The 21,009-nt window shown below is 40.0% G+C and overlaps 1 protein-coding gene across 2 annotated transcripts; it reads right to left on the minus strand.

Annotated features, from left to right (window-relative positions):
• Window positions 1-265: 265 nt before the first annotated feature.
• HMMR (hyaluronan mediated motility receptor) lies at window positions 266-20,980 on the minus strand. 2 transcript variants are annotated; one of them, XM_074883213.1, is made up of 18 exons: window positions 20,821-20,980; window positions 19,233-19,331; window positions 18,532-18,608; window positions 13,230-13,310; window positions 12,366-12,554; window positions 11,967-12,053; window positions 11,346-11,446; window positions 10,086-10,160; window positions 8,904-9,079; window positions 7,953-8,101; window positions 7,422-7,636; window positions 6,641-6,757; window positions 5,737-5,895; window positions 3,995-4,147; window positions 3,783-3,882; window positions 3,378-3,554; window positions 2,690-2,852; window positions 266-1,917 (listed from the first exon to the last, which is right to left on the minus strand). In XM_074883213.1, the coding sequence occupies exons 1-18, from the start codon at window positions 20,864-20,866 to the stop codon at window positions 1,898-1,900; spliced, it is 2,184 nt and encodes a 727-aa protein (XP_074739314.1). In that variant the 5' UTR covers window positions 20,867-20,980; the 3' UTR covers window positions 266-1,897. The 2 variants fall into 2 exon arrangements, with proteins under 2 accessions (XP_074739314.1, XP_074739313.1); XM_074883212.1 differs by having other exon boundaries at window positions 8,904-9,082.
• Window positions 20,981-21,009: the final 29 nt, after the last annotated feature.

Below are 21,009 nucleotides of genomic sequence, written 5' to 3' on the forward strand. Positions count from 1 at the left end.
AGAGGAAGTGAGCAACTTTCAGCAACCATGCATGAAAGATTAATGACATCTTAAGGGAAAAACTCTGGTGTAAGAGCTGTAGAGTGTTACTTCATCCATTTTCAGTTGTTTACAGATTTCCACCCCCCCATTGCCCTCTCCCCAGTTGCTCACTAGATGGGGTTTGGTTTAACCAACCCCTCACTTCCCATCGATATAGAGGCTGTGGAGCATCAGGATTTCTAGTGGGACCATGTTCTCATCAAATAAGTCAGACTAATGCACATTTCCTCTCATTTTGTTTTACCCCATTTACAACTTTCAGACAAGAAAACTTTTCTCTTTTTCTCCTCAAGGAGAGCTAACTCCAGTATTCAATTCTTTCAGCAAGGCCTCTCAACACTTCAGGCAAACTGCTAAAGTGAACACTAAGCATTGCTCAGTCCAAACACCTGAAGTTAATCCTCATCCTCACCCTTCAGAAATTCAAGTAATCCAACAAATATGCCAAGATCACATTAACAGACAAGACCTAGCAATTTCTTTCCTTGGACTTAATACACATTTTTGGTATCTCATCTCCTAGGTGTTATCAATTCTTTAAGTTAATAATGTCAGTATAAGTGACAAAATACTCAACATGCTGAACTTTGTGTCCCGTCTCTCTGCAGCACCCGTATGCAGGAGAGCAGAGGATACAAGAACACCAAGTTCCACAGTTCACTTCAGTTCCAGTATTTACTTTTGTATTAGAAGAAATTCACAGGAATTGAGGATAAGGGAATTGCAAGTTGTCTGTATTGTACAGTTCAGCTAAGCAATTCCTGTAAGATTAGAGAAAACACAGTCCTTGAAGCAAGACCGGAATTAGGCTTTGTTGTGAAGATTAACACTAGAACAAAGAAGATTAGGTCAGTTACACTATATAATTTGACATTGGTTTTTATCCTTGTCTGTGAAGGAAACAGACAAATTCTTTAATTTGATTTTTTTATTGTGCTAAAAGATTCGTAATTTAAGATTCAATTAAACAGATTCTTTACACCTTGCCAGAATGCAGGTCTGTACAATGGGTATCCTCCCACCCAGTTAAAACAAGTTCTGTTATTCCCCTGCAGGTATCACTGATCAACTACAGCAGCTGGCTACCAAGATATTATGACAATTGAAGAGTCCAGTGAGCACAACATTCATAAAATAGACATTTCTCTTAAGACACTAATCTTGGCCACAGCATGGAAACATTTAGGTAAATGCAGTCAATTTGAGTTTGACCTGAAAATCCTCTTCTGAAGATTAGCAGCTGCAATATCTAGCCCCAGGATTTAAATTAGCATGTCCTGAATATAGATCCCATTAAGAATAGCAAAACTAACTGTACAGTCCAATTTTCTACATTGGTTCTACATTATAGAGGCCACAGAGGAAAAAAGGGTCTCTTGGCAGCATTCCTGACATGGCTATTGAAGAAACCATCCACAGCAAAATTCATTAAACTTGGAATTGTATATACACGAGATGCAAAAAACCATCTTCCATGAAATCAGAGTTCCTTTGCCATCCTTATTCTCCAGTGCTTATTCACCTGTTCCGGGCTTAAAACTGCTCCATCAAAATCAAACTGAGCAGCTTCAGCACACCCAAGGAGTGAAACTGAACACTTCTGGAGTTCAAGAGAAGAACAATGTTACCAGGAGTCTGGAACACACAGTCACCCATGGCTTCTCAGCAAGAACATAACCAAGCCTCGGTTTTCTAGAAATATATTATACCATTTCAGAACATTTCTCTAGTACTCCTACTAATTTGTATTATATACAGCATCCAAGGTCATCTTGAGTAAGTAGTCTGTTGAAGTCTTCTGTAGCACATGAATTTGTTGGCGATTTATGATATTTTTCTTTATACAAAAAAGAGATCAAATTTTGTTTTTGTTACCTGCAATGGAAAAATATTACTAAGTTTGGGTTTTTACTATTGCTCCTACCACATTGTATAATTCTTTGTCTGCTGGGGGCAGGAAGGCACTACACTCCACGTAACAGGCAAGGCAGAATTTCAGACCCTGGAATATACTGTGAAATGAAGGTCTGGTTGAGATTTACAGCCTCACCCTCCCTCCTACACTGCTTCCCTCCATGTGCCCCTACACTCTTGCCATCTTTCCCTCCACTCCAGTCACCTGCAGGCCTTCTGCATCTTGCTTTTACGCCTACAGCAGTGTAAGGTCCTGCCAGGTATCAGCTAAAGAACCGGGGCCCAGAGCTCTGGCTGAGCCACTTGTACTCTTACCACCAGTGCGGGAGATGCCGCATCACCCCATCAGCTGTAAGGGGAAGCTGCAGGAGGGAAGGAAAGCTGCAGACAATACACAGCAGCAAAGCAAAGTTCCCATCTTGCAAGATGATGCAAAACCAGCTGAGTCTGTAACCCTCTCCTTCCTCTTCCCCCCATTAAACACACTTTCTATGGTCTGACCTGACACACCACCTGCTCAGCGCAGGCTGGAAGAAACTGGGCTGGGAAGCGCAACAGCAAACAGAGCACTGCAAGCGCCCCATTGATGCAGCCTTCCAACATCTGCTGTGACACACACAAGGTGCCATTCTCCTTCCTTCCCCAAATGCAGCAGACTATACAAGACCGTCATACCTTCTTTGGTTAAGTTTAAGTGTTACAAGGACACGGTTACATCAGTATCTAAGCTTACCTTCTTTAAAAGGAGTTTTTGGAGGAATGTTTTCCTTGCTATCATGCTGGAAAGCTTTGGAAGGATCAAAACGCCTAATGCCCTGATTTGCATATACTTGCTCCTGAAGATCTCTGTTAGTTTGCTTTTCTTTTGCTAGCAATGCACGCAGTTTTGAGACATCCTAAAGAAAACATAATACTTAAAATTTAGATTAAAAACAGGAGAAAAGCTTGCTTCTTCCTTTACTGAAGTAGCCCTTTTGACTAACACTAAACACAAAACATACACATACAATTATTGGTGATGTTAAAAAACAAGCCAAAATCAGAGCTGTAGAGAAACCAGCAGCATGGTGTAATGACTGTATAACACCACAAAGCAGTATGGTAGCCTGAACTTTTCAGGTGCTGCTTTCAGCAGAGAGTTTACTAAGTCTAGAACCTCCGAAAGAGCTAAGAAAAACCAAGCTAGGAGCAGGAGTTATTTGCACTTGTGATCCCTCTGTATATCAGATAGTCAGTCAAAACTAAAACAGATTCCCTTGGTGTTTCTGGAGGCCAGTGGTTTGTTCTAATCTAGCTCTTCCAGGGAATTTAACAAGCATAGAAAGTAGTTTGCAGGATTAGCCTATAAATATTTAGAGCAACTAACCAAGAAATCAAGTAAATAAATAACTTGAAGATTTCTAACTTCTCATTTCACAAACCTGCCTAAGGTGCATATTGTCTTCCTTCAGTTTCATAACATGCTTGATTTTTTGCTTCTGGTTCTGGTGGCCAAGTAGTTTGGCATATGCATCACTTAGTTTATTCAGTTCTTCCTGGGCTGCACCATGCTCATTTAAGAGTGCATTCTTCTCTGCTTCAAAAGCATCTAGTTGTTGCTGAAATACATATTGAATCTTTTACAAATCTTTATATTAAATATAGCTTTTCACTTCATTGAACTACAAAGAAAATTGGTTTGGGAAGGGGAATAGCTGGCTCAAGGGATAGTAACTTAGGAAATCATTACAGGATAAATGCCTTAGAATAGGAAATAACATGTTTACTTAAACAATCAACTGCACAGGTCTTAACAGATAGTAATCAACACCTACTCCATAACACACCTGAAAAGGCTTGGTTTTGTTATGTAAATCTTTGTACAGATTACGCCAGGTTTTCATCTCTTCTTTTAAGTTAGAGATCACATCTTCATTTATCGTTTTCCTAAAAAGCAAGAAGTTGAGTTTCATTATGTTCACTGTTAGCTCTCAGCACTTCTTCACACTAAAAAACTTTGATATCCTACAATATGCAGGTTTAGTTTGAGAAAAGTCACCTTGATATTTCCAGTTCGAGTTTTCTTTTCAGATCTTCAGTTTGCTCTTCCAGTTTTTCTTGAAGTTTAGTCATTTGTACAAGACAAGACTCTTTTGTTCTCTCTGTTTCTGCTTCTTTTAGTGCAAGCTTTGTCTGGACTTCTAAAAGCATCCTAAGGAAAATACCATCCATCCTTAATGAACCCTTATTTTTTTATTTTTTTTTTTATTAGTCTAAATCTGAAAACACAAGTAACCATGATTGAAAAGCTGTTAGCAGAAGAACTGAAATAAAGGTTTGCACAAACAGTGTTACAAGGAAGAACAACAATATAGAAAGCAGTCAAGGTCAACATGTATGGTATTTTTAACTTCCCCTATGAGGAAGCAAGCTTTTGAAGCAAGAAAGATAATATGTTTCTTACTTATGGCTGTTTAACACCCGTGGCTTCTAGTGAAAGACACTTCAGTAATTAAAACTACATGCAAAGGTTTGCTCAAGCAGAAACTAATCAAGGCTGTTCCATGTGGATGTACTCAAGGATTCGAAAACTCTACACCTAAAAGCATTGCCTTCCCTCTCCAGCCTCAGCTGTTTGTTATATTGCCTAGGTGGGGAGTAAGAGTCCCTGCCCTGCCACACTCAACCTGCAAATCAGAAAGGAAATTACTCTTCAGTTGTTTTTCTTTTACCAGCAGTAATGGAAACTGGAGGCAGTATTAAGGAGGTGGGGAGGAAAGAAAGGGCAATGTCTTAAGCAGCACAGGTATTTTGAAATAAGCTGGGGTAAGCAGTAATTGTCCTGTGGACAGACTTAATATACTGGTTATGGACAAACAAGACAGCAGAAGCATAAAATGCCTCTGGAAAGGGTTGTATAAGTCAGCAACAACATAGAGTTGGGAAGATCAGAAATGCCCACTTCAGTCTGGCCAAAACAGCATTTTAGCATAGCTGAATGAGTACTTTATCCCCATGCAACAGATAAAACCATTAGAGCATAGTCATTGATTTACATCCAGCTTCAACTTCAGATGGTAGCTAGGAACTACATTAAAAGAAGCAGGGAAGGAAATCTTCCAGCATATACACAATATGTTCTATAACACAGGTCACGTACAGACAGTTACCACAGTTGCCCAATACAGGTGACTGTACACCAGGACCTTTTAAGACCAAACTTCGCCACTTCCTCAGATAGTCAGTCACTCGCCCACAGCAGGGGACTTTCTCCTGCTCTGTGCAGTGAGCTGGAAGGAGAACATACATCACTGGAGCTGCTGTCAGAGAAACATGCCCTCAGCTAGTGGCCTGTGACAGTTTCTCAGGTGTTACTAATCAGCTGCACTATGGTGCTTCCACAGAAGGCAGAACGAGGACCTTTGTTTACCTCACCACACTGTGGTATTTATGGATGCTTGACTGGCATCTGCTTGTGAGCAGAATTTGAGGTGACACATTATTCAGAATAAAGCGGCAAAGGGTGAGCTCTGCATTAAGTATTTGTTTGTCTGTCCTTTTCCTGTATGTTCCATATAAAGGACGGTCCAAGCAATTGATTGAACAGACCAGTTTTCTAATGCATATAAACGTTGTGAATTTTGTCTATTTTCAACCCTCTGCACTGGGAAAAGGAAGCAGCTTAAGCTTACACCAAATACTGATTTTATCTGGTAGAGCACCATGTTAAGTTCTACTTAAGAAGGCAAGCCTTCGTTGGCATTCTTTAGCTTAAGAAAAAAAAGTTAGTCTGTTTAGTACCTTGCACATTCTTCTTTTGCTTTGTTTTTGGTGTATTCTGCTTCCTGAAGCAGTTGTAAGTTATCTTGGCCTATTTTTTTTAGGTTGGCCACTTCTTCTTGCAGAGAGGTGTTCTCCAGTTTAAGACTCTGTATTTCTTCAGCTATTGCCTTCTTGTAGCTGGTATTACAATGCAAGTAAGCAAAATCTTGTTACTTTAGACAAAATTCAAATTGACATATTCAGACGTCACATATTCAGAGCAATACAAGCTCATGCTAAGAGATTTTATAATCTGGAGATGCAACACTACTCTGGCACTAATAAATCTAAAGTTAAAAAACCCCACATTTCCATAAAACCATAAGCAGTAACACTATGACAAATTCTGCAATACAGATTTTAAAACACAAGAGACCTACTATATCTGAAGCTTATTTTAAACACCAAAAGACCTGTTATCTTCAGATAGCATTGGCAAATATCCCACTGGATCTGTCACGGGTGCCTTGCATACATAGCAATAACAGTATCACTTTTAAATACTTCCACAATCTGAATATTTTGAGGAAAGATCTTCAAGAACTGTAGAAAAATAATCTCAATTCAGTGCAGAGAACACCATGACTAGTTACAGGTCTCAGAGAAGCAAGAACACTTGAGTGTTCTAATTGGTTACACTTTGGAGGAAGAAACATCCAGTTTCCTGAACTAGATATTAAGTATGTCATTACACTTGATTAGTACTCAAAAGGAATAAATTAATTTCTCAATGCCATTGAATACTCCGTCACCAAATCCTCTGCTCTAACACTGTACCAGTGCTCATATACAGTGTTATACATCAAGGCACATGAATAAACAGCATATTTTACTGTAATCTTAGAGACAAACCCCATCATAGATCTTAATGAAATTTAAATACCTTTCAAACTCAGCAACAGTCTCTCCAAGTTTACGCAACGTGTTGCTATGCTCTTCTTGGATTTGGAGAACAGCATTGCTGTGCTTTTCATTGATTTGCTCCAACTCAGCATTCTTCCTGAAATAAAAATTCAGTATTCCACACTGAACGTAAGTACGTCCAAACACATTACCAAATGTTATTATCAATTACAGAATGCTTGCAGTGGCAGCAATAAATTAATGGTGACAAAACAGTAACTTCTCTGCCACAACTTCAAGAATTAAAGCCCAACCTTCATAGCAGATTTAACTAAGAATTTCTCCCTCCCCTTAGTTTCCAAGATAACTGTAGAATATATTGAACACCTAATAGTAAATTTTCAATACAGGAAAGGAAGACTCAACTTGCCTGAAAAATCTTTCCTAGTCATTGACCTCTCCAGGGCAGAAACATCCAAGACAACATGCATTTAGCTTACCCTACTACTATTAATTTCTATTAGATAATTAATAGCACAAATACCATTAGGCAATTAATAGTATTACTATTACCACAGCACTGGCATTTCAAGCAAGTCTCAGCACACTAATTAGTTTTAAATTAAGACAACATAAAATTGATTCAAGCCATTATTGATAGTGATTGAATCTAATCACTATCAATAATCAACAATCAGCAAGAAATAAGTTTAGATCTGTTCAGGTCTCCAAAACCTGATCTAGGCTCAGAAGCTTTGTTTTATGTCCGATTTAACATTTTTCCTTTCAAAGCTTTAGAATCAAAAATTTATTTCACAAACCCTTTCAGCTTCACTTCCATCTGTGCAAGTTCAAGAGCTTGAGATTTGATTTCCTGTTCCAACCGTTTCACCAACTTCTCCGCTTTCTTCTCCTTAGCATGTAATTTATTCAGCTCATTCATTGTATCATTCAGCTCTTCTTCAAGAAGATGTCTCTCACTTGTTACTTCATCTTGAAACTCCAGTAACTTCTGGTGCATTGATGCAGATGACTCCTGCATGCCAAAATACCATGGATTTTAAAAATACCAGTGCTTTTCTAGATATGAACGTCTAATTTGCAGCATTCAAACTTTAAAACACCAAAATAAGTTCAAATCTACAGGGAGAACCCAAGCACCCACCACAGCAGCTATGATTCTTAGAGCTATTGGACCACACACAGTTTCTGCTGGCCAGCACCCACTTGTACATTCCCCAGATTCGACCATAATGAATACAGCAATCTCATGTGTAACCAAAAATCAGAACCTTCAGTGCAAGTAACTGGATTAGAGTCTATTTTTACACTAATTTGTAGTCTGTATTTACCTTCTCTTGCTGCAGCTGAGAGACTATCTCCTCATGTTTCTGAAGCAGTTTTTTGTGTTCTTGGTCATCTAAGCCAATTTTTTTTTTCAGGTCTTCTATTTCAGCGTTCATACTCAGGAATTTTCCTCTGGTCTCCCACAACTCTTGCTCTGCCCAGAGTAATTGTCAATATAACACAAATTGCCTTCTGTATCTTCAGAGAACTACATCTATCCTTCATAGTAATTCCATTCTAACTTTAAAGTTAGTTAGGCAAGGGGAAAAAAAATTCCCCAAACAAAACAAACATCTTTAAGCCATCTGGAAACTCCTCAAAGTTGGCTGAAAGTACACCACTTAAAATAATTTTAACAGCAGGAATCTTTGGATCAAGCAATTAGCCTTCATCAGAACAGCAGTACAGCTGGGGAAAAACAACTAAATGATTTCCCCAAAGCTTCTTCTGCATAATACTAGCACATACAAGCCAACTGGTACAGAGAACTGAGTCCCAGTCTCAGCCTGCAGAATTGCTGGTTTTGAGGGAAAGGAAGAAAGAGGTGAAGAAGGATTCACAGACACATTCCCAATACCTCAATGAACTTCCACAGAAGCTGCTAACAGTGAATTGAGACAAGTTCATACTGCTTCTCGATGAAGAGCAAGGAACAAGTCATCTGTGTTCACCTTGCAGATTAAAGCCATTTGTACTATGTAACCAATTTTAATTCTATACTATTACCTTAGTAACCCTCCATGGAAATGAAAATTTAGACTTAACAGATGTCAGATTGAAGGCAATTTCCATATTGTTAGAAATATACCTAGGTGCATTCAGCTGGAGCTCAGAGACATGACTTAAATTGAAAAAAAACAGTCTAAATTGACATTTCAGAACAAACCTATTTGAGATGCTTCCAGACATGTCAGTGATCCCACATATGTGAACAGCATACAAGCACTAAGAAATACCTTTTTCTTGTTGAAGCAAATGACACCTTTCATTAAGTTCTTTTATCAGTTTAAATGATTCTTCCTCTTTTGTTTTGAGCGTATCCCTCAGGATCTCAATATCTTGGTCTTTCTTTACCAGCATCTCCTCCATCTGGGCAACATCCAGTTTGTATTTCTCAACTGTTTCTGCAATGCTACTGTAGGAGAAATCAGGTATTTGTTACCACTAAATTTTGTTTGTAAGCTTAAACTTCAGCACAAAGAAAACATGCTTAGGACTGTTGGCTTCCAACAAGAAAACTGCCTTCACCTACCTTCCCAGACACAAGTTTTTGCACATTAAGGCAAGTTAATTATAACCAAATTATTTAAAACACTGATGTTTTGTTTTGAACTTACACAGTCACACAAATAAAATATAAAGGTTTGATTAAAACAGAATTAGTCACTATAATTGATTTACAGATGACTGCTACATCCAGTTTTTTTACAAAGCTGAGTTTTCATGGAAAAGCATACACATTAATAAAACCATTTTCACAAGAATAATCAGAATCTTAAGATGGCCAGTTAATGAAGTATCTCTTAATAACTAAATTGACAGTGGCGTGGGTGGTGAAGAATGAACTAGTTAAATTTAAATACTTTTGTATTTTCACCAAGTTCTGAGCTAGGGATACATTACTGTGAAGCCTGGTTAGAATTTCAATCAGTTACAAAGCACTGGATTATTGATCTTTAGAATCAGACTGATGCTCATACATACATAATTCAACACAGCTCAAATGCAAATTAGAGTATTGCAAACTTCACCATAAGCCACGATTGAGGGTTTTTTTCCATTACTGTACATCATTTTACAAGCAGGGCTAAAAGACATTACTGCCAGTACCTTAGAGGAAAAGGATTTAGCTTGATTTATGTACAAATAACTCAGGCTAAAAACATGATTTCAGGACCTTGATATGAAACTCCTCCATAGTATTGCTTAACCCAGAAAAGCAGAGACATTTAGAAACTTCATTAAAGTAATACCTTATGACTCCTTTCCATTATGTGTAAAGATTCCTGCTTTCTTTTCTGCCTCTGATAGTGTTAGACAGAATTGCTGCCAAGATTCTACTTCACCAGTCATAAAGAAAGCTTAGTTTCACTGCCTTTTAACTTACCCAGTCCAACTCAAGAACAATTTGTTGTTACCTGAGCTCTGTGATATATTCCAGGAGTTTTTCAGTGTCAGACTTTTCTTCAACTTTCTCTCTCTCAGTAGCAGACCTAAAACCAGGAAGTTTCCATTATGGTTGTTTTTAAACAAATTCACAGCTACTTTTAAGCTATTTGTTTATGGATAAGCAAATATAAATAAACCATTGAATTGTGACTTAGTAGCAATACATACTTTTCATAATTCAGTTTGGCTGACAAACTGGTATTGGCCCTATGAGGTGATTGTACCCTCTTTTGATACTTGTTCCATGTGGTGTTCTCGTTTGTAGTAAAGATGCTGAGCCATATGCTGCCCCAAGAAAGTATGCTAGAACAGTTGCATTAGCTAGACAAATTACCAGTTCCTCCTTTCGTGCATTGCACTACCTGCATGATTAGCTTTGTGTATTTTTAGCTCTAATGTAAGTATAGAAATTCTTCTCATATTTGAGCACTTGCATGTTAAGTAAACGCAGAAAGCATAAGAAGGATGCTGCAGTGCCAATCACGCAAAATTTCCATAAAATATACCTTTTAAGTCCATCCTTCTTAGGTTGCCATCCTCAGAAATAGCCTATACATTAGTGCACTGCTCCTGTGCGGCAAATGACAGTATTTGGGCAGAATAGCAACTCTCTTTTCCTACATATGGCTGTTTAATCCAAGACACTTTGTAGCTGCCTTTTTTCAGAGAATGTGGCTGTTATGAATCCATTTAGAAGGCACCACAACTGCTCTTCAATACACTTAGCTGGAGAACACAGAACCTGGGTCAAATGCCTGGCTACTGAATTAGGATCTCAACTCCTGGTCCAATACCTTTCCATTCTTGCTTATTCCTAACTGACTAAAGGGCCAGACACTGAAGTACCCAATCTACATGCATGTCTTGCTCCAAGATGAACAACAACTCTTTGCTCAAGACACATGTCTTCACTCCCCACCCCATACCAAGAAAAATCCACCCATATCACACTGGAAGGCAAAGGGTTGAGATGATACAGTTTGTCTTTTGGAAAAATGTTAGATACAGTAGAGAAACAATATTCTTCTTTTTATAAGAATATAGCAGTTGCTAAAATTTAATTCCATCAAATTTTTTCCCATTTACAAATACTAATAATTTCTGTTCCTTCTCAGTAGGGAGACAGCCTGTATTTTCCCTAAACTACATGCTTACTATAAGGTATAAGCATGTAAGCACAGCTAGATGATATAATATCATTTAAGTCAATACCCTTCCTTACTACTTACAGTTTTTCTTCTAACTGTGCTACTTTTCCTTTTGAATGCTCTAGACTCCTTTGCACTTCCTGCAGCTTCATTTCCATGTCTTCCTGCTTTGCAACTGCAGTCTAAAAAAAAAGAAAAATATCACCACCAAAATGAGATTTATTAAAAAAAAATCCATCTGCTAAGAGACAGTGGTAAACTGAAGTTGATTCATAACTACAGTTTAGTGATAGTGCTTGCTACTATGTTACATGTGATTCAAAGTATCCCTCTGTAAAGATACTAGCCCTTTGCTAAAAAACCAACCACCAATACCAGCTGAAAAACTTAAACATGTATAAGAGCTCCAAACTGTACTTAGGACCACTGGTTTTCAAAGAAATTAAGTGTGACCAACAGATTGATATTGTAACAGAGGTATTTCTAGGCTTCCTTACGTGAACAAAGGTTTACTCTGCATATCAACAGCAAGATGAAGAACATTCGTTGTTTGATCTTTCTATTTTCACTCTACAGAAAATAGAGGAAACTACCGAGTTGAGGACAGAAACAACACATGACCTGCAGTTCTGTGGTAAGCCCTTCATTAGCTGATCCTGAACAGCTCACAATTACTACCCCGTGCAGGGCAAATAGTCATACCTTTTCCTTAGCATCCCTCTTGTTTCTGAGCTTCATTAACTCCATGCATAGGCTGCTCATTTTCTTCTGCACGCCATCTTCAGACAGCTTATTAGAGATGAAATTAAAAACTAAGGATAACTCCTTCATATGAATTACTCCTTACACAATCCTTTAAGTGCCTCCCTCCCACCCACAACACGGATCTCCACCCATCTGTGAGATGGATGCTAGCAAGTCCCACTGCGTCTTTAGACAGAAGTGCACAAGATCCCAAACCAGACACACTCCAGCCCTGTACCAATGAAGAGGCACCAGGAACATCAAAACAGACGCTGAGCAGCAACTGAAGCTTCCTCTTGCCCAGGGAGCTTAATAACAGCAAAGGCAAAGCAAATACGTGCTTCTTTGTCTGAATACCTTTGACTTCAGTAGTTCATTGGTTCTTGTTAGTTCCAGAAGCTGTTTTTTCAGGCATGCAACATTTGCCAGAAGAGATGTTTTCTCCTGAACTGTAGCACTCAGCTTTGCTTCAATCTTAACAAAATCCTCATCCAGAGCCTGAAGTTTTTTATCCTGCTCTCCACGCTCTCTCACTAATGCACGAATCTAAAACATAAGAGGCATTTTCTTTATTTCCTACTATTACTCTTCTTCAATAACATCATTAGTTTATGCCTGTGATTTTCTTGGAGAGGCTAAGTATCCACACTGTATTAACTTTCATTCAGAACATATATCTTCAACTCTGTCATTCACAGGAAATGGAAATAACAGAATCACCGCAATTCTGTTATTACACACAACAGATTTGCAGTCCTAGCATTTCATCTGATTTATTTCATGCTACTGAGCCATACAGCATGTTAAAGTTACAATAGTCTTAGCTTCAACTTGCAACAGAAGCTAACTCTCTGCTTTGGCTGTGGAATTGAAGGACACTATGCGACATTTGAGACTCGAGGCATAGATTAGAACACAGAAGTGTACTGATAAGAAAAAGCTAGCTGACTCAAACTTAAAAGTTAGGTCAATTACTAAGCAAAAATCTCAAACAGTTGTTAAACAGAACCTTTTAGGGGTGGAGAACATAGGACTTGGTTCTTTTTTTCTTTACAAAAAACTGTCTGCGTAGCTGTTCACAATCAGTAAGAATTAATCTAACTCTAACCCAATACTTTCTACATACCATAACATTTGATAATCTCTGCTCTGCACGAAGCTGTTTGTGAACTACTTACATGCTATGTTACACAAAAGATTGCACTCATAATGTATTCATACCTCCTTCTCCAGCATCTTCTGTTTCTTTTTCTCTTTCATAAGGATAAGATCTTTTTTAGGCTTCAGAGTCCTATTCGCTGGCTTTTGAAAACAGATGTATTAGAAATATTTAAACTCATCTCTAGCTGCATATTAGTTTAACACAGTTAAACATAAGAGTGGACACCTTCATATAGACAATACTATTAAAGATACAGACACAAAATAAGAAGCAAACATGTCTCTCCCACACATACAGCAGACAAGCATCAGGTTCGGATGGGGTTTACCTCTGTACTTGCTCATAAGCATTACTCCGAATGGACAGCTCATAACCATAATGACAGCAGGTTTGAGACATTAGCACCCCCTAAATGCCATAAAAACCTCACTTTCCTCTCTTAACCACAAGTTTGTTTGCAGAATTTCATCCTACATTGTGGTGGTGCGATTCCTCCCCCCACCTCCTTGCTGGGCTGCTCTGTGTTTGGTGTGATTCCAACCCCCTCCTGGGCCACATACTAACTTAGGGAGGTATGGGCTGCAAATGGCAGTGAACCAGAGTGTTAAGGCACCTCTTTAACGAGCCTGGCTCCTGCTTGGGAACAGTTATAACAGTCCATCACCGCCTGACAGTCTGGTACGCCTGTACCTGGGATATGGTTGAGGGAGAACAATAACAGAACTGCACATTCATCAAGTTCTCGATCTGTGCAACTGGTGGAAAACACCAGAATATTTCATCACTTGAGTTGGGCCAGAATGGAAAAGTACCTGATGAAAGCAAATTATCTTGGACCCTATAAACAGCAGCCCCAAGTGAGACCCCTTGAGCTCTCCTGGGCTGCATTGGGCCGGTGACCAGCACCTCCCCTGAGCTGGGAGCCTCTCAGGCATTAACTCCTCAAGGGACCGTCCACTGATAGAGCCGATGGGAGCCCAGGGCGAAGCCAACCCGCTCGAGTCTCAATTATCGCCCGCTGAGGAACACTGATGCACTGTGAGTATTTGCTCTAAACTCGAGAAGAGGAAAATTTTAACTGTAGGCCAGCTTCTCTTTCACCCTCCTCTCTACCTACCAGTGTGTTTGGGTATACACAGTTATTTTCACAAGTGTGGGTACATACATATTTCACTGGATACAAATATTTTTGTCTGTACATCTTGTGTTTATGAAGGTACATATGTATATTGATTTAGGATACTTTATATTAAGTTAGTGTAAATCTTGTAATCATCGAATCTGTAGTTAAGTCGCTACTTTAATTGTAACATATTTTACTAAATTACTCTGTAAATCCTTAAATTGGTTAATGATTAAGTGCTACTAGTCATTAAGAAGTCTTGATTTGCTGCTAAATCACTACTGTGTTAATATTTTCATCTGCAACAAATTGGTGTAGTCAGCAGGATGACAAGCAAAAATCACCAACTACTTACAAAAACACAGTATCCAACCAAATCCCACCTTCCTAAAGTATTGGGCTTGTCATAATTGTTGTAACTGGGAAGAGGTAGAAGAACAGTTAACTGATCCTAGAGATACAACTAAAGTTGGAAAAGATAAAGGTATAGTTTGTAAAATGTTGGGAGTGTGCCTAGAAGCTGCCTGCCAGGAACAAGGAAAATTCAGTCGTAAAATACAAAATTTACAAGATGAGATTGCAGGGGGCAAATTCAGCAAGCTGCTGTTATCAATTAAAATAAAATAGCAGAAAAACAAGTTAAGGAATACCATCAAAACAGGATAAACTGGGGGAATGCATTGAAATGATGCTAATGCAGTCTCCAAAACCCCTTGATACAGTTCAAGTTGGGAAATTGTCTCCCCTGAAGACTGGGATGGAAATATTTGGAGTGATTCAAAGAACAGCTCAGATGAAAATAATTCTTTTCAACTGCCTGAGCAGCCCCCACTTGCAATCAGACCCATTATCAAAACAGAAGAAACAACAGGACATCAGGGTGGTGTGAGAAATCACTTTAGCAGAACAACCCTGTTTGATCCAATTGAGATGGCTAATTTACAAGACAGTTACAGCTGTGAGCCTGGAGAAACTGAAACTGAATACCTCTGGAGAGCATCTCTGAATGGGGGAGATAGAATTTTGCTAGATGGTGATGAAGCCAACAGTGATTGGGGTCCTGGTGTCTTTTTGAATGCTGGCCCCACCCCCCCGAATGACCCCCACTCACTAACAAGCAGAGTGGCATATTGGGCTGGTGGCATCGATGCCTTAGGGAGAGGAGAGCCTCTGTTAATAACTATCACATCTCTAAACGAGCTCTCCACAGCTTTACAAAGGCTGCCTGTATTCAAGCCATGCATCAACATGATCCTAGTGATGGTCCTGTTTCAGCACCTGTAGCTCCTGCTATACTTAAACCACTGATAAAAGCAGCCCCTGCCACACTCCAACCTTTCCTCATTGCAAAATGAGGTAAGATCCAGACAGACTTAAGTTATAATGAATTGGTAAACATAACACAGGCTGTTGGAAATGGTGAGAAAGGAGAATTAGAACAGAGAGAATCACCCCCTTGGGCAATGCTAATGCATGAAACTATAAATCATGAGAAGTGGGACGGCATGAAATTCCCAGTAAAACAAAAAATACAGGTCACACTGTTAGGCAAATTAAACAATCACATCAGAACAATTCCCACAAACAAAAATCCTCTGACCAACAATTTAAGGGCCAGGAGTAGAGAAATGAACTATGGAAGCAAGCATTAGCCCTAGGAATTCCTAGAGCCGTGATTCAGAGACAACCTACCAGTGTTATTCTGAGTCTAATTTAAGCATTTCAAAAATGTAACACTCCAAATCCTCCATCACCAGCTCCCAGAGAGAGAAATAACCCTTTCGTCCCTCACAAGGATCAGTTACCAAACACAAGAGCAAAAAAACCTAATTATGCCCCAATGGCAATTGGGCCTGCCAGTCGGCAAGTAGAAGCTTCTCAGTGGTTAAACGAGAACAGCCCTTACATTTTATTTCCAGTTGGTCCTTGACAACAGTTAACACAATTTTTAGTTTATACTGGAGCACAAATTTCAATTACACAACGGGATGCCAGTAAGCTAGGCATATGACCTGGACAGCAAAAAGTTAAAATTACTGGCATGACGGGAACTAGCACTGTGTGCCAAAGAGCAAAAGGTACTTCATGACTCCCTGACACAAAGCATACAACATCTTTTCACTCTGCAATCAAAGAGCACCATGAAAATATCCTAGGTTTTGTTGTATTGAATGAGCCAATGAACTACTGAAAAAGTATCTTGAACCACATGAAGGACAATGGGACAACCATCCTTCTAAAACTTCACAGCAGTTAAATAATTGGTATGGTCCCTATGGAAGTCCAATTACTCAAGCCTTTTGAAGGCCTTCTCCAGAAAAATCCCTAAACAATGAGCATACCTGGTCTTTGATGAAACTGGGACAGCCTGTGATGGCAAAAATACCATCTGTAGGAACAATTCCAGTAACCTAACCAAACCACGAGGATTTCTAGCATGGGATGTTATTGACAATGATGGAATAGAACTCTAAATCAGTACTAAATGGATTTATCCTACATCATAGGGGATAACCCGTTTGGTCTTCCCTACCAAGACAGTTGATTCTTCCTTTCTTTTTCAGAAATAATGAACTCTAACAACAACACTGTGGGAACAAACAGCACAGCCAGCAATTCCACCAGTAGCACTGTGGGAACAATTGCAATCTTTGAGGTGGACATCTTTGCAGCATTGTACCCACTCCTTCTCTCCCTCACCATTGTACATCAGTGGCCACAACGACAATGGCTACACGCCCCTTCCCCACTCTCTTTTCCTGTTCAGGAGAGTTTTCCTGCTCCTATCAGACATTTTACCTCACTGGAAACAAATTGAAGAAAATTATCATGAATTAATTATAAAAGCTCTCGGAGCAACCCAGGGTAATACCCCTCTTGCCTTGAGTTGTATCCAAGTGCAATTGTGGATACAGTCTATAATAGCAGCCACTATTAGAGAAAGAGAAGGAGGAACCCCACCCACTGAGATGTGTAAATTTTTCAGGGACAAGGCCTCAGAATTTGAAAGGGAATTTCAATCACGGTGGCAACTGGACAACTTCATTCACCATGCAGAAAGCAATAAGATTATTGCCTCTGTCCTCACCTTATGCAGTGCTTTAGTGTACAATATATAACCAGTCATTGCATTTGGACTGAATCACCGTGGAACCACACTCTATCCCTTGGAGCATAGAGTGTGGGCCCACCAAGAAGAGAAAAACTGGCAAACAATTGATGTAAATGCATGTACTGTGCGAGAACAACAAGGCTTCATTCGTGAAGTAGTACTCTCGAAGCTCAAGACATTTGTCTTAACACTGAACAAAATATTTGCCACTTGGAAATCCACTCAAACAAAACCCCTGAAACCATAGTGCTAGGTGTTGGAAAAGGATGTGCTTGCATGCAAACATTATGTGATTCTTTATCAGTAGATGATTTTGTCTATAACATAACCCATCGGTTCAATCTATGTGTGCCTAACTTTTCTGTGATTATTGGTCGTGATCTTAATTTCTCTGTGCTAATAACTACCTATAATGACTTATCTTTTGATTACACATTATATTGCAAGCTAGAACCTACACCTATGGCGATGAACCTAACCGTACTCAAGCAACTCCTCCAACACCATGATTTAATCTATCTTCTACAACAAGCATGAGAAACAGGACAAAAGACTCCTATCACTGTGCAGCATGATGTAAAAGAAGTACATCAGCTGTTGAAGAGAGCCAAAAAGGACAGAGAACACTGATGGTGGTGAACATCATGAGTGCTAGTAGACTAAATTAGTAAATCAGGGTTATAATGTCTCAACTTGTTAAGCATCTTCAAATCCTTTACCTCACACACTGCACTGAGAACCTGTACTTAGAGAATCATCCCCTTTTTGTTTCTTTTACTACTAGGTTTCTACTCTGTTCTGTCCACCATATGACAGCAGAAACGTCATCTTAAGAAGAAGCAGCCACACCATAATTACATGATAAGCAAGAGACAAAACCCCCAACATTGTAACACCAAAGACAACAAGCCACTCTGTAGTCCCAAGTAATCATCACGCGATTCCCAAAGATGCTGCAGTTTCATTTTTCCTTCTTATCTACTAAGGAATACAGGCACAATAATGCGTTTCATACTTTACTCAGGTAGGTTAATACTTATTGTATAAAGGGGCTACATGATTTACATGTCACAGTGAGGCTTAGATGGAGTTTAACAGTGCTACAGACATCACAGAAGAGTCTTACTGTTGATCCGAGAGAGGTGAGTCTCCTCGCAGTTTGAGGAGTAGGTGCACTCTTCTCACTGTTCAGATTTGTCTCACCTGCAGAAGGATGCAGAAAACAATGGTGAAGGAGGATGTGCACACACACAGCGAGGGAAATTTAACCCAACTAGACAAGGTTTAATTGACTTTTTATACAGAAGACAGAACACCACCTGATTATTAAGACCATTCACTTCACAACCCAATGCCAGCTGCTTTCTTACTGCAATCAGGCAGTTAAACAGTAGTCATCTGGGCAACTGACAGAGTCTAGACAGAGACTACCAGATGACCACCAGTTCTGAGTATTCAGCTTCTGCCAAGGCTCCCCCCCATCGTCCAGATACATGATGTTAGTTTTCAATGAAGGGATGCTTTATACCCGAAAAACCCATGAATCTACCACTAAAACCAAGGTTAATGAAGCAGTTGAAAAATTTATTTTATCTCCAGAGGTCTCCCTAATTAGCAGAAGTCACATATAAAACTATTTTTGGAAGATTCAGTTACACATGTTTTTACAGCTGCTCTCCCCTTTAGCCAGAAGGTAGGTAATGAGCCCCTGCAACAGTAAACAATTTCCAAACAAGAACAAAGCAGTAACAGCACCTAAGCACTAACAGTTGTTGCTTTCAGAGATGTTATACCATAGTGCTCTGTGCATCTTTTACAACTACTTACTCTTCTGTTTCCTAATCCGTTGACATGTTTCAGAAGATAGAGAGCTTTTCAGTGTGTCTGAGGATTTAACATCACAGGATCCTCGCAGTGGGGTACACACTAGAAATGACATTTTCAGAACAGTAGAGAACTATTAAGGTAAATGATAGAGTTTTCAACTTCAGAGAGTTGAGGTTGGTAACAAATCTAGGTTAGATCTCTTTAAAAAGGAAAAAACCCCAAACAACCAACAAGAGTCTCAGTTCTCCTCATCCTCACCATAAACATAAAGAAAATATACAGCACACATGGTAGGGGAAAGGGTTGGTTTATTACACAGCTAATAAAATTAGGAACCATGATTTACATAGACCATATTGCAAGGCATCTTACTAGCAGTAGCAGCGCATTAACTTCCATAAAGAAAAAAACGCAAACGGTTAGAGCATCTTCATGCTAATTGTGAAAAATTGGTCTAAATTATTGAAAGATAAAAAACAAACTCAAGTGTTTTTTTAAAGATCTTCCTCCAGTTTAGAAAAGACTACTTAGATGTTTTTGAATACCAAATTTTTCCCTCCAAAAAACTAAGTTACTTAAGCTTTTATAAAAAATTAAAACCTTCCTTTAAGCATCAGAGGACTAGCAAGTACTAGCCTACCACTGTCTTATTTACTACATACATATTTACGTTCACCGCTGTATTTAATAGCTGTTTACCTACAACCAGGATCCGACCTGAAGTTGGAATCTTTTTCCCTCAAAGGGAGGCTCCTACAAGGACTGAGACAAGAGTCCTCCAAACAGACGGTTACAGGCAATTCCCCTCACAGGGAGAGTACGGGCAGAAGGGCTGGGACACGCCAAGATAACCACAGGCCAGACCCCTTCCTCACAGAATCACGTAACTATCTAGATTGGGAAAGACCTTGAAGATTACCTAGTCCAACCGTTAACCTCACACTGACTGTTCTCAACTACACCATATCCCTCAGCGCTGTGTCAACCCGACTCTTAAACACCTCCAGGGATGGGGACTCCACCACCTCCCTGGGCAGCCCATTCAAACGCCCAACAACCCATTCTGTAAAGAAATACTTCCTCATATCCAGTCTAAACCTTCCCTGGTGCAACTTGAGGCCATTACCTCTTGTCCTATCGCTTGTTCCTTGATTAAAGAGACTCATCCCCAGCTCTCTGCAACCTCCTTTCAGGTAGCTGTAGAGGGCGATGAGGTCTCCCCTCAGCCTCCCCTTCTCCAGACTACACAATCCCAGTTCCCTCAGCCGCTCCTCGTACGACATGTGCTCCAGACCCTGCACCAGCTTCGTTGCCCTTCTCTGGACACGCTCGAGTAATTCAATGTCCTTTTTGTAGCGAGGGGCCCAAAACTGAACACAGTAATCGAGGGGCGGCCTCACCAGTGCCGAGTACAGGAGTAAGATCCCTTCCCTGTCCCTGCTGGCCAGGCTATTTCTGACACAAGCCAGGATACCATTGGCCTTCTCGGCCACCTGGGCACACTACTGGCTCCCGGCACGACTACGTAGGGCTCGGACTGCGTCCCCCCGCCCCACCACCCGAGACCAGACGACCGCTGCGCACGTACCAGAACTCTCGTTGAAGCGCCGGAGCGGGGCGCGGGCGAAGGCCATGGCAGCGGAGAGATAGCGGTGCGGCACACCCTCACCATTCAAAGGCACCAACGGCCCCTCCGCGCGCCTCGGACAGCCAATCGGCTGCTCCCGTTGGCGGCTCGCTCAGCCAATCAGCGCTCCGGGTACGGAGCACGCGCGCT

The sequence above is a fragment of the Strix uralensis genome, chromosome 14 (genome assembly GCF_047716275.1).
Source record: "Strix uralensis isolate ZFMK-TIS-50842 chromosome 14, bStrUra1, whole genome shotgun sequence".
In the NCBI taxonomy this organism is placed as follows: Eukaryota; Metazoa; Chordata; class Aves; order Strigiformes; family Strigidae; genus Strix; species Strix uralensis.

Excerpts from the sequence above, each read along its gene's own strand:
- HMMR (XM_074883212.1), bottom strand. The coding sequence starts at position 20,866 with ATGGCCTTCGCCCGCGCCCCGCTCCGGCGCTTCAACGAGAGTTCTG. Across the intron at positions 12,054-12,365 it reads ATGAACTACTGAAGTCAAAG|CTGTCTGAAGATGGCGTGCA; the intron begins GTATTCAGACAA and ends ATCTCTAATAAG. Across the intron at positions 11,447-11,966 it reads AGAGGGATGCTAAGGAAAAG|ACTGCAGTTGCAAAGCAGGA; the intron begins GTATGACTATTT and ends CTTTTTTTTTAG.